Below are 14,039 nucleotides of genomic sequence, written 5' to 3'. Positions count from 1 at the left end.
AGTGGAAAGCATTCCCAGAAGAGTGGAGGCTGTTATAGCAACAAAGGGGGGGACCAACTCCATATTAATGCCCATGATTTTGGAATGAGATGTTCGACAAGCAGGTGACCACATACTTTGTATTTTTATCAGTAATGACCAAAAACATGTGACAACCTTGAGCAGAGCATGTAAGCTCATTCGGCTGTTTGTTGTTGTTGTTGTTGTTGTTACATGGACACAAAGCATTGCATTCCCTCTTCAGCATGGTATCACTGATTGAAGCTCTTGACACCCTAAAAACATGCTCTGTATAGTTAAGTATCTCCTGTCAAGCTAGGCCTGTCTTTCTTCCCGGTACAGCCAGTATGAGGATCTTGCCATTGCTTTTTCTTTTTGGGGGCGAGGGGTCTAGGCTGACTCAATGCTACAAAAAAATGCGCCATTTGGGTGTGCCAAATGCATTTATGTAGCCTTCAAATTGCCAGCAAAAGTTATTGTCACGCCCCAGGTTTGTTCATTGATATTGATACTTGGTTGCATAAATGTTACCCCAAAATGAAAATCCCGCCGAAGGGCTTTCATAACTTCAGCAGATAGCACGCTGAGTCGCCCGTCACCAATCGATGGTTGTCCCCCAAAGCCATTTGGCAACTCCTGTGTCTTCATAACCATTCGTTTATTTAAACTATCAAAAGATAAAACCCAGATAACTAAATTAGCCGACATTCAAACCACAATGAAATCATTTTAACGAATAAGTGTAGCGCTTTCAGTCAATTTGCGGAATAATATGCCAATGACTACTTTTCACTTATTTACTCCGTGGTGAGGTGAGGTGAGAGAAAGGTGACGTGAAGCCAATGATCAACGGCTTTGTCAGGGCCAAGACGTTTAAAATATTTTTTATAGAATATGACATGATTATGATTTCGTTCCTCTCAATGATCTTTTATCAACACCGCTGGCCATCAATAAAATGTAAAACATTGTGAAGAGGTAGGCCATATTGATGTTATGTGTTCACACACATTAAACCTGTGAACATGTTTTTGCTATAGATAACAGCACCAACGAATGTTTCGCGTCACACCCCATTCCACTCAATGTTGTCAGACATGATTAGGTTAAGCTCTGCAACCATCTACTCAATATCAGTGCTGCTAAATGATTGGCGGCTGGCATGCTCCACGTGTACATTTGCTCATCCAATATTCTCTGTCCAAAAGGTGGTCTTTAGGCTTGTTGCGCGAAACATTAGCATAGCCTATGCATAACACGCATCTTGGAAGTGCGTAATGGTGCACGTAAAGCTACACATTTCATCTTCTCCAAGCGCTCCAGCGGAGCGGAGAGAAAAAATTACGCGCAACTAATCTAAATATATTGAACTGGTATCAATGCAGCACACAAGCTATTTCAGACACACCCTTTGCAAATGTATCTAACGTTTGAATAGGCTATGTCTGTGTCGCGCGCAAAATATGATTTAACATTATGCCAATATATGAAAGGCGACAAAATAATGAGGCTTTATTTTGTCAATTTAAGTATTCCCATACTATACATTTGTTTTGCTTTCTTTGTATGTTGGTTCAGAACCAAAATGAATTAGAGTTTTTTCAGTAGACTCGTTTTTAATAGGCCTACTGCAAATACCTACAGCCTAATTAATGACAATATCATATAGTTCTACGATGCCTAGTTAATCATTGGTAATTATGATTGATAATGTATTATTTTAGTTACAATAATACAACTATGTAGTTCAACTGTTTTGTCAGGTAGGACTACTTTTCCATGCAATTAAAAACTTTTAAACACAGTAAACATATTTTCGTGTGAATTATCTGACTGACATGGTTGAACAACTGTTTTTGGTTTAGATTGTACCATTCCATTTCTGTGCGTAATGCAATGGAATCCTGTCTCCCAACCTGTAATAATTCATTTACTATTTATAGTAGGCCTATATAGGTTAAATTCAATGATTCCACAATAAAACATTCAACAAGTGAAATTAAATACATTTATTGTTTTTTAAACAATAATATACAGGTTCCTCCCCTATCTCCGCATTCATGAAAAGCTAGCGCAAGATGGGTAACAGTGTCAGCACTGTAAAAACTGCTAAGCAAACGTATTTAAGTTCATGAGATGGATTCTTCGGATGTACAAATGCACTGTGAGGCCTCTTAAACTGTGCAGGGAAAATCAATTCCACGTCTTCCACCAAGAACGGATCGAGCAGACCTACGGTAGGCCTATTTCTTCTTAGGAGCAGCTTTAGCCCGTGTGGATTTGGCGACTCTGCGCTTGGTCTTCCTGGGGCTCTTGGTCTTTTTTGCTGCTGCGGGTCTTTTGGCCTTCTTGGGACTCTTCCTCTTGGTTTTCTTTGGGGACTTCTTGGCGCCCGCTGCCTTCTTAGGTGACGCTTTCTTGACAATCTTGCCCCCTACCTTCTTGACTTTATTATTGATAGGTTTTTTCTTTTTAACGACGGCTTTGTTTTTGTTAATTTTGAAAGAGCCGGACGCCCCAGTGCCCTTGGGCTGCAGAAGATATCCTTTGGCCACCAAACGCCGGACTGCGAGTTTGAGTCGAGCGTTGTTCTTCACAACATCATAGCCGCTGGCTGCCAGAGACTTTTTGAGAGCCGCAAGAGACACACCACTACGGTCCTTCGATGCTGACACAACCTTCAGGATGCGGTCAGATACGGTGGGTCCAGTCTTCTTGGGCTTGGATCTCTTTTTAGGAGTCGTGGCGGGAGTCGCCAGGGGAATTGCAATCACCCCAGACATGTTCCCTGTTATGGAGATGTAATTGGCTGAAGATGCTTGAGAGATGAAGGCCTTGGAATGAGTGGAGTGATGGGTGACATGCCCATTTATGAAGATTTGATGAGAACCGTGTAGATTCAATCATTGCCACTAGGCGCCTTTTCCCCTGTCAAAACCTGACTTGTGTTTTCTTCCTCATAAGAAATGTGTATATTTTATTCGTAAAATCCACTATATCTATATAATCATCATATCCTAAGAATCAGCACAAACTGTACTTTTGATTTGTACCTTTAGTGCCACCATTATTCAAACGCCATGCCAGGTAAATTCTTAAATTGTTAATGGGCAGTAATTGAATGCCATTTAAAAATTGACCTTTTCGACATTTTGACTAAATTATATCATGCAAACGTTTGCGTAGGTGCTACAGTAATTCCTTACTCTTAAACAGACATCTTGCTTGTAAATATTCCCAAAAATGTTACTCGGTTGATAATGCACTGAATAGTTAATAACATTTTTATATGACCAAAAAAGCACACCTAATGTCCAAACTGAGATGAGAAGCTTCATCTAAATATAATATTTTTCTAAAATAACAAACACGATATGCCTGTTTGAGTTTTTTACGAGTGAAAATATTTTTTCACTTCATCTTTTCATATTTGTGCAAATCTTTCTAAAACAGAAAATAGACACAATTCAATGGATATCAATCGACAAAGAGGTAAGAATATGTACTGTAGGCTATAAGAATATGCTGAAGGCTAGCTGCATTGGGTGCAGACTTTTGTGTCTGTAAGTATACAGACGGGGAGGCATACAAAGTTATGTCAATTGGTTTTGGTATGTTATGCAGATCACATTTACCATTCTCACCCCTTACCTCTACAATTAATATCCCATAGGCCTCTACATTATGGACAAGGTATGTTTATGAAAACCATTATTAAAACAGTTTTTTTTTCATTCACATTTACCACAAAAACCGAGGTATGAATAATGTCGTGTGCATATTTTGTTAATCATCTGTATAACTACTATTTTGGGGATTCACAAACTTCACCCTCCCTACACCTCTGATGAATATAACAGGAAACCTGTTCGATCACCATGCACTGCAAAATCATTCTGACTATGGATATGGAGAACATCAATACATTAACATCAACATGCCAGAGGATATATCCATTGGACTTGGGGCTCTGCTGGGAGTTTACCTCATATTTAGATTTTTTTATTCTGCTTTGCCACTCAAATCATAATAAACACTGACCACTAAAATATTGTAATATTATTGTTATTGTTGAGCGTATTATTAATAATAATATTAATATGGGAGTGGGGGCGTAATTCAAAAATTAACCCCAAAAGGTTATTCGGGGATCCATTAAAAGGGGTTCTTTGAAGAACCCTTTTAAGGAGTTCTTCGAAGAACTTACAGGGGTTCCCCCACAGTTTCAATTTGAAGAACCACTAAAGGAACCTTTAGGAACCTACTAAAGCAGGTAACGGGACTAGGGACTAATAATGGAGGGCTTATTTGCGCGCAATGGAACCACGCCAAAATAATGAGTTATCAGTATAGCATGGGGTGGTGATAGAAAAAACACATTACAGTTTCACATTCAGCTTGTCACATGCAGGCTTTTCGTTTGAAATCGCGGGTTATTTTTTCGCTGTTTTAAACTCAACTAAATACTGGAAATACATCCATCCAAACCCCAAATGCATGTAGTGTTTGCGGTTCAATAATTGTTTATGTTGTTTAATTTTCATTTCACAAGATAGCTTAGGCGTATTATTATTGATGGGAAAGTTTATCATGTAATTTAATAATGTAGCTTAATGTTTATAAAAAAAATATGATTTGGTCCTTTGCCCTAGCCTATAGGGTATCGAATTATAACCGAACAGAATTAGAATAAATCAATCATGGTCTTGCTCTTGATTCTTAAGATACACAGAATATCATTTTATCAAGTAGGCCTAATAAATTAGGCCTATTTATGATATTGAGTGTCACTGTCTCTAACCTAAATTGAGCTATAAGCCGATAGGGTTCATGGAAGGATGCATGTATCTCCCTAATTTTTGGATTCGCAAACTTCACCCCCGTACACCTCAGATGAATATAACTGGAAACTTGCTCGATCACCATGCACTGCAAAATCATTCTGGCTATGGATACGATGAACATCAGCACATTAACATCAACATGCCAACATCAACATGCCAGAGGATATGTCCATTGGACTTGGGGCTCTGCTGGGAGTTTACCTTATATTTAGCTTTTTTTATTCTGCTTTGCCACTAAAATCCTAATAAACACTGACAACTAAAATATTGTGTTATTGGTCTTATTATTAAGCGTATTACTACTACTAATAATAATAATAATAGGGGAGGGGTGAGTATTTCAAAAATTAACCCCAAAAGGTTCTTCAAAAGGTTCTTCGAGGATCCATTAAAAGGGGTTCTTTGAAGAACCCTTTTAAAGAGTTCTTCGAAGGACTTATAGGGGTTCCCCCACAGTTTCAATTTGTGTAGCTCAGTTGGTAGAGCATGGCGTTTGCAACGCCAGGGTTGTGGGTTCGATTCCCACGGGGAATGTATGCACTCACTAACTATAAGTCGCTCTGGATAAGAGCGTCTGCTAAATGACTAAAATGTAAATGTAAGAACCCTTAAAGGATCCTCCAGGAACCTTTACTTTTTAGAGTGTAGGTTACTTTTTTCCGTAACAGCGCCTCAAATTGGCTGCTGCTGCCATAGAGATGCACATAGGCCTATGCATAAGACATTCAGCGAGTTGACTGTAGTAAGCGTTCCATCCATACCCATAAAGGAACAAAACAGCCCCAGGAATAGTTCAGATGGTCTCACTCTTGGGGGGGGGGAAATGGTTTCTTGTGGTTCTATATAGACCTTTTACAAAGCAAGCGATAGAACCGTTTTTTTTTATATAAGAGTGTACACCCAGCCATATACATGCGTCAAATCGCATTTAATGTTGTGTGGGATCGAGGCGCCAAAGGACCACTAAAGAAAATGATTGGACATGTATTATTTAACCGCAGATTGATGGCCTGTTTTGTATTATTTAACCGCAGATTGATGGCCTGTTTTGTATTATTTAACCGCAGATTGATGGCCTGTTTTGTATTATTTAACCGCAGATTGATGGCCTGTTTTGTATTATTTAACTGCAGATTGATGGCCTGTTTTGTATTATTTAACCGCAGATTGATGGCCTGTTTTGTATTATTTAACTGCAGATTGATGGCCTGTTTTGTATTATTTAACTGCAGATTGATGGCCTGTTTTGTATTATTAACCGCAGATTGATGGCCTGTTTTAATGGGCCAAGATAGGGAAGGCCAAGTTCACAAATGACTCATAGGAAATATTCTTAGGGTATTAATAATATTTCCAATGTTATTTATATATTATTTTTCAGTAAAACACGTAGCCTATGTTAAGCTGTTTACCTTAAGTCTTTTTTTAATAATTATGATAATATGACAGAATCTAACTTATGTAGGCATATAGGGCATATGACTAATGAAAAAAAAAGTGAATTATTTCAAAAACGGCACAGATCTCAACACGTGAGTGCTTCCTCACGCTGTTGTGACGCAGGACTGATAGCTCGGACTGGGGACGGATCGACTGGATAAACGGGGGATTGTTCCTCTCTGGTGTAGTAGCCAATTATGTAGTAGCCCTATAGCCTACAGGGCTTTTTAAAAAAACAACAATAATTTGGCATGAAGTCTGAAGATCAAAATGAAATGAATGCATCTAACACTGCAAATGAAATATAACTGACTTTTGAAATGACTGGCTGTGTAAACTTTATAAGTGGCAGTGGCCCTATCACCTAAAGTTAAAGGACCTGAATATACATAATCATGAGTCAAACGTGTAGTGCAGCAGATCAGAGCCATTTCTATAAACTGTGTGTTTCTATGAAGACTTTCTATAAAGACTTAGCCACTTGGATAAGGTTAATAAAACACAGTCCCCAATAAAACGGGGGCGGCAGGTAGCTTAGTGGTTAAGAGCGTTGTGCCAGTAACCGAAAGGTCGCTGGTTCTAATCCCCAAGCCGACTAGGTGAAAAATCTGTCGATGTGCCCTTGAGCAAGGCACTTAACCCTAATTGCTCCTGTAAGTCGCTCTGGATAAGAGCGTCTGCTAAATGACTAAAATGTAAAACCCCATTGAATTACACACATTTCCCCTGGACCCTATGGAGAAATACAATCACAAAGGTGTATTAGGAACCACCCCCCCACCCCCCCCCCCCCCCCCCCCACACACACACACACACACACACACATTAATCGCCGCGGCATGCGCTCCACAAGCATGTGACAGTGGGTCAGCAACCCAGTCATGCAGCACAAAGAAAAGTCGTCAGGAACCCCATTATAATCAGAACAGAGAGCGACACGATCCTATTTCATCACCAGCTGAAAGGCTCCCTACCACAAAATCAACATGGATTGCGGGATTATTACATCCAAAACAGTCCTTTTGCTTCTAAGTTTAATATTTTGGGTAAGTGCTTGGTCTGTGTTTATCTTTTTACGACTTCTTTCCACTGCTCTAACCAGGGATGTATTCATTACGTTTTGCATCGGAAACGGTTTACTGTTTAAGAACGTTCGCAACCCACCACCACCCACACTACACGTGTAGCTTAATCCAGGGACAGACTTGCATAGGGAAGTTCTGGCAAATGCCAGATGGGCTGGTACATATTTAGCCAAGGGTTCTCTCTAAATCTTTTTTTAATGCAGAATGAAGAATTATCATTATTTGGTGGTGCAGAGATCTGAGGGATAAAATGGGCCTGTACTTTAGAAATGCCCAGGCCAATTTCTGGTCCCAGTGTCCCCTGCTTAACATTTTTTTGAGTGAACAATTCTACATGCCAGGTTTTCTCCACTACATGATGAGTCAGAAAGATCATGTTACTAAAAACCTTCTGGTAGATGTTAGGTTGCAGCAGTGCATAGCTTCCTAGGTGGTTAACTCTGAACTAATTCAATAAGGAGTAAGAACCCTGTGTGTATTCACCAGCGGGAGTAAACATAGGTCTGCTTGTGTATCAGCAGTCAAAGGCCACATATACTTTGTAGTTCCCCTTGAACTATCCCTCGCTCAAATATCTCTCTCTCTCTGTCTAGCCGGTGCGGTACCTGGAGCTCTGCATTGTGTGTGTGTGATTGGTTGAGACTGAAGAGGTGGACTTCTGAGATCAGGCTGTTTTAATGTATCAGAGTTCGTCTGTATCCAAAGAAAAGACAACAGAATTTGTAGAGCGCAAATATATTCGTCCAATAGTCGCCTCTCTCTCTTAGTGCGTCCCCACATGTGTTTTTGTAATGCAATAGTGAATATTATAGCCTCTTCTTATATGTCATGAAGTAATTTGACATTCATAACCAAAGTAAAAGACATAGAGCACCAATACTGTATGTTCTGCCAATAGTCGCCTCTCTCTCTAGACACACGATACAAAGGACGAGGATCAGCGAGGAACTAGATATCGTTCACATATACAGTACATTAGCTAGTAAGCAACCACATGTTGAATTCGAAATGTTAGTCATCTTAAAAAGTACAATTACAATTGAATCTTGACAATACCATCCCCTTATGAGTTGCCATTAAATGTAGAGCATTATTCATGAACAGCGTGTGTCATGACTTTTCTGCGGACGGAAAAGCGTGCCTAGCTACCTTTATTAGTGCGTCAACATTCTTTGAGCATGAGCATGCAGCGCAAAACGTAAGTATGCACCTATTCACCATGATGCAGGGATGTTAAATCATAACTCAAACATGCTATATGAATATATGAACCTGGTGAAATTCAAAGTATTTTAACAACTGTTACACCTGAATTGAAGTAAAATATGTAGCCCTAAAACCTGACTCTTTTGGGAGATGAGGAGGGAGGTACGGCCCTGCTTTGCACTGTCACATAGTGTTGGATTAGTTTTGTCTGATCGGTGAGTTCACTTTACATGAGAACGCATCTGTGATCTGAGTCTGGAGGGAAACAGCCTACCATAAATATGTTATTTTGTGCTTACATAATGAGGTTTTCACAAATCCACATGCACTAGAAGGCAGCAAAACTGCGAACATATGTCTTTCACTCGGCCAATACAGGAGATCATCTGGTCGAATGTTAGTTAGACATTGACAACAACATAAAAACAAGCGGGAAATGTAAATTTACACTCCATTTCCTTCTCCTTTTTCCGCTTTAGCAATCACCACAACACATTCATTTTTTACACTCATATCTGAAGCACAAGATCCAAGTTCCAGGAAAGATTAGGGGGTGGTCTGTGTGTGTGTGTGTTCCACTCGGGTGGGGTGTGGGTGGTGGTGGGTCTTGTGACTTGAGGCCTGATTGTGAGAGAACCGGGTAATATGCTCTGGAGCCTTGAATCTAAAGGACTATTAGGCAAGGAACAGCTCACCATCTGATCAATGCATTTGATTAGCACACGCGTTTGTATCACTATGGCATAAAAGCATAACCAACTTAAAGGGATGGTTCACCAAAATTATTAATGGGTTTTCTTATGCTAATATCGGGGGTAACCACTTGCATTGGTTTTGTTCCATAAATACTAAAACGTTAGCATTTGTAAACAGTGGCCACGTTAACAAAACCAAAACATTGCTGTCTTACCTTGTCCATAGATTGCTTACAGAAGTTAGATTTACTTCTACTTAACTGGGGAATTGATTGTATAAGCTGCAATTCACAGGACAATGCTACACTTGTATGAGTTTGCCTAACATACAGTGCATTTGGAAAGTATTCAGACCCCTCGACCTTTTCCACATTTTGTGACATTACAGCCTTATTCTAAAATGAATTTAATTGTTTTTCCCCCCTCATCAATCTACACACAATACCCCATAATGAAAAAGCAAAAACAGGTTTTTAGAAATGTTTACACATTTATTACAAATAGAAAACTGAAATGTCACATTTACATATGTATTCAGACCCTTTGCTATCAGACTCGAAATTGAGCTCAGGTGCATCCTGTTTCCATTGATCATCCTTGAGATGTTTCTACAACTTGATTGGAGTCCACCTGTGGTAAATTCAATTGATTGGACATGATTTAGAAAGGCACACATCTGTCTATATAAGGTCCCACAGTTGGCAGTGCATGTCAGAGCAAAAACCAAGCCATGAGGTCGAAGGAATTGTCTGTAGAGTGCCAAAAAATGTCTGCAGCATTGAAGGTCCCCAAGACCACAGTGGCCTTCATCATTCTTAAGTGAAAGAGGTTTGGAACCACCAAGATCTTCCTAGAGCTGGCCGCCCAGCCAAACTAAGGAATCAGGGGAGAAGGCCTTTGGTCAGGGAGGTGACCAAGAACCCGATGGTCACTCTGACAGAGCTCCAGAGTTCATTTGTAGAGATGGGAGAACCTTCCAGAAGGACAACCATCTCTGCAGCACTCCACCAATCTCGTTCAAACATCTCTGGAGAGACCTGAAAATAGCTGTGCAGCGAAGCTCCCCATCCAACCTGACGGAGCTTGAGAGGATCTGCAGAGAAGAATGGGAGAAACTCCCCAAATACAGGACTGCCAAGCTTGTAGCGTCATACCCAAGTAGACTCAAGGCTTTAATCGCTGCCTAAGGTGCTTCAACAAAGTACTGTGTAAAGAAAGGGTCTGAATACTTATATAAATGTGATATTTCCCCCACATTGTTTTTAGACATTTGCAAAAATTTCGAAGAACCTGTTTTTGCTTTGCCATTATTGAGTATTGTGTGTAGATTGATGAAGGAAAAAACGATTGAATCCATTTTAGAATAAGGATGTAACGTAACAAAATGTGGAAAAAGTCAAGGGATCTGAATACTTTCCAAATGCAATGTATTCTCTACCCTTCTCCTGTAGTGTGCACTTGCACACATTCTCATGTGGGTTTAACAATGGTGTAAACTCCAGCCAATCCTTACACCAATCCTATGCTTTGAAATCCATGACAGGGAGTGTGCACCAGGAGAATAGGCAACACAGCCTTGATTAGCTGTAGAAAGTCCTCATGTTGTTGTGTTGTTCTCTCTAGGCTGCGGGTGGCGCTCTTGCCTACGTAGGCTCTTATGTGATCAAGAGCTACAACAACTTTGACAACTTCCTGGAGGATAAGTACACACTCATCCCTGCAGCCATCATCATCACTGTGGGAGTGGTGATGTTCATCATCGGGACTGTGGGCTGCTGCGCCACCCTGAGAGAGTCCAAAGTGGGCCTGAGCTTTGTGAGTATGAGCCTCCGACGCAACAGGGGGTTTCCCCTATGTACAGATCTAGGATCAGCATCACGTCCCCAAATCTGAACTTTAACCATTAGTGGGGAAATTTCCAAATTGACCCAAGATCAGCGTCTAGGGGAAATTTCACCCTACACCTGCCTCAGACATTGTAGTGGTGGTTCCTGGTGGGTGATGGTAAAAGGAGAGACTGGTGGTGCCAGCCATCCAGATCTTTCATAAGCACACTTTGTGTCCCAAATGGTACCCTATTCCCATATGTAGTGCACTACTTTTGACCGGGGCTCATAGGTCTCTGGTCAAAAGTAGTGCATTCAGTACATAGGGTAGGGCGCCATTTGGGACACACTGTAAGCACTAAGGATCTCTGTGTTTGGTAAATCCTGCTGCACCACTTGTTCTCGGCCTCCTTGCTGACAGTCGTCTGGTCTGCCCATCCCTTTCCAGTTCCTGATGATCCTCCTGGCCGTCTTTGCAGCAGAGGTCGCTGCCCTAGTGTTTGCGTTCATTTACCGAGGCAGGGTGAGTGAACACCACATTTGGACACATTTTCACCACATGTATTTAATGTATTATATGCTACGATCATATACTATGTATTTAATGCTTGCAGGTACAATAATTAAGTACACAGATGCATTTTGTTTTGTATATCTTTACAGATTAAAGGTGACTTGGAGCGGTCAATGAGCGATGTGTTCCAGAAGTATGATGGTGAGAACGCTGATACCCGGGCTGTGGATTATCTGCAGTCTCAGGTCAGTGCCACTTTTCCTTTATTGACAAGTGTGAATTCCCCTGATAACCAGTATGATGCCAAGCAGGGGCTTACTAGGTTTGAAACCGAGAGACTCACTGTGCGATTACTTCCTGTGTATACACAGGCCTACCTTGTGGCCAACTGTACCACTCTCCCATTGACGGTCTTTGTCGTGGGCGTTAGAGGAAGTAATCACTTGTTGAGTTTCTCTGTTTCAAACTTATTTGGCGCTAACACGCACTGGCTCACACAGAGATGGGATGATACTGAACATTAGGCTTTTTGTCAGCTTGGAGCTGTGAACAAGTGTTCTTCTCTCTGTATACAGTTGCAGTGCTGTGGAGTGCAGACCTACATGAACTGGACCACCACCCCCTGGTTCAGCAGCAGTAACAACACTGTGCCCATCTCCTGTTGTAAAGGGAACAACACCGAGTGCACAGGCACCCTGGACCAGCCAGTCCTGCTCAATACTCAGGTATGGACCCAATTCAGTCAATGTCTAACTTCTAGTTTCTGTATTTGTATTTGACACAATGGTTTAAAGTGTAATGCCATTACTCTCTGACCAGTATATACTGTATGTGTGTGTGTGTGTCGCTCCAGGGCTGTGAGGGTAAGCTGGAACAGCTCCTTCAGGATGTGATGAGCTATGCCATGCTGGTCATCCTTGGCTTTGCCATCATCAAGGTACTGTACCTGACTGTCCTCTGACTTTATTATGGTCATTTCCATTATTAGACATTGCTCTGGTGTTTGGCCTAAAGATGAAGGCTTTTGTGTTTCCATCTCTGAGGCCGGGCCCCAAAAAAGCTACGAAAAAGTCCAAAAGTATTAGCCCGTGGACCTACCCTGACTTGGTTATAGTGGAACCTTTTGGTGCCAGACAATTTACTCTGAATTTCACTGAATATCTGTCCTTTTCTTTCAGTTTTTCGGGATGCTTAGTGTGTGTGTGATCACCTGTAAAAGTGTCAGGCGAACTGGCTACCAGGCCCTGTATGTCTGATACTACCTGATCCTGCAGTCTCCAAGGACGCTTTAGAGGCTTGTCTCCCAGCAGCTCCTGACCCTTGACCCCTGACACCTCTCCCCACTCCTCTCCAGCAGTGTGAGGTCATAAAGCCTAAGGACTTGTGTTCCCCACACCAATATTTTAGTATCCTTTCAGGAACATCGTCTTACCGTTTTTATACAGCTTTCCCGGGCAGTTGTCAGACCCACCAAACTTTGGGCAAACCACTGCCAACATTGGAAACAATGGTAAACCACGAAATGCCATTTTTTAAAAGATAGTTGCAAATTACCACTCAAACTTTTAAACAAAGGAAGCTGGCTTAAGCTTAACGGTGTTGTTATTTGCTGCTGTACATAATGAAAAAAAGAAAGGATATGCACAGTGATATATCAGTACATGGGATACATTCCTTTAAAGGGGAAATCTGGGGCGACCTGGGATTCAACAACAACAAAGAGGGCACCCCCGACACTTTTTTGATAAACAGCTGAGGGATGGGGCTGGGGAAATGTAACCACTCTTAAACCACTCTCAAATTCATAGACAGAGCTATGGGTGCATGCATGGACTGACCGTCAATGAGATCAAAATGATAGTTTTAACCTTGTTTTGAAGCTATACCGTGATTGTTTACAATTACTTTGTTTACAAACAATGGTGTAAAACATGCTTATATTTTGGGTTCTGATGGGGTAAGACAGTTGAACTAAGCTCATGAGGCAATTCTTCTAGAATCAATGTCTATATCGATGGCTATATATAATTAATTTAAAGTATTAAAAAAAAAACATCTGCCAATCCCAGATTGCCCCTTTAAGGATTGAAATGTTGTTTTGATACTGTCAAGTACTTTTTCAGATTCCAACACATCAGGTAGTAGGGATTTGTCTAGGATATACTGTATTACATTAGAAAAGGACTGGCAACATTCTTTTGGAAATTAATGCTTATTGTACTTGAAACAGATATTGATTTCAATGTTCATGAACACCACTGATTTCTGCATCATTGTAGAGTATTGTGCAATTGAATGTAATCATATCTGGTAGAATAGACGGTATACAGTTGGACTTGGTTGTGTATATTTAATTTCTAATGTATTAAAAGCTAACTACAAAGACATTTACATTTGATATGTTTACTGATTTTACATAAAACAAATTT

General features: G+C 40.7%; 2 protein-coding genes across 2 annotated transcripts; one reads left to right on the top strand and one right to left on the bottom strand.

Annotated features, from left to right (window-relative positions):
- Positions 1-1,994: 1,994 nt before the first annotated feature.
- LOC311141666 (histone H1) lies at positions 1,995-2,827 on the bottom strand. The gene has a single exon (XM_084177072.1). The coding sequence runs from the start codon at positions 2,781-2,783 to the stop codon at positions 2,244-2,246; it is 540 nt and encodes a 179-aa protein (XP_084033198.1). The 5' UTR covers positions 2,784-2,827; the 3' UTR covers positions 1,995-2,243.
- A 4,357-nt stretch (positions 2,828-7,184) lies between these two features.
- Positions 7,185-13,944, top strand: LOC311141481 (tetraspanin-36-like). The gene is made up of 7 exons (XM_084176825.1): positions 7,185-7,330; positions 10,894-11,085; positions 11,545-11,619; positions 11,760-11,855; positions 12,186-12,335; positions 12,464-12,547; positions 12,789-13,944. The coding sequence occupies exons 1-7, from the start codon at positions 7,271-7,273 to the stop codon at positions 12,864-12,866; spliced, it is 735 nt and encodes a 244-aa protein (XP_084032951.1). The 5' UTR covers positions 7,185-7,270; the 3' UTR covers positions 12,867-13,944.
- Positions 13,945-14,039: the final 95 nt, after the last annotated feature.

This window comes from Coregonus lavaretus, assembly GCF_964263955.1.
Source record: "Coregonus lavaretus genome assembly, chromosome: 14".
In the NCBI taxonomy this organism is placed as follows: Eukaryota; Metazoa; Chordata; class Actinopteri; order Salmoniformes; family Salmonidae; genus Coregonus; species Coregonus lavaretus.
Note: the sequence above shows the minus strand (reverse complement) of the source record. Positions and strands in the feature narration are given on the sequence as shown.

What these genes read in the sequence shown, in the direction of transcription:
- LOC311141481 (XM_084176825.1), top strand. Translation starts at nt 7,271, where the DNA reads ATGGATTGCGGGATTATTACATCCAAAACAGTCCTTTTGCTTCTAAGT. An exon ending in CCAAAGTGGGCCTGAGCTTT is followed by an intron (nt 11,086 to 11,544) that starts GTGAGTATGAGC and finishes ATCCCTTTCCAG; the next exon opens with TTCCTGATGATCCTCCTGGC. An exon ending in TTGGCTTTGCCATCATCAAG is followed by an intron (nt 12,548 to 12,788) that starts GTACTGTACCTG and finishes CTTTTCTTTCAG; the next exon opens with TTTTTCGGGATGCTTAGTGT.
- LOC311141666 (XM_084177072.1), bottom strand. Translation starts at nt 2,783, where the DNA reads ATGTCTGGGGTGATTGCAATTCCCCTGGCGACTCCCGCCACGACTCCT.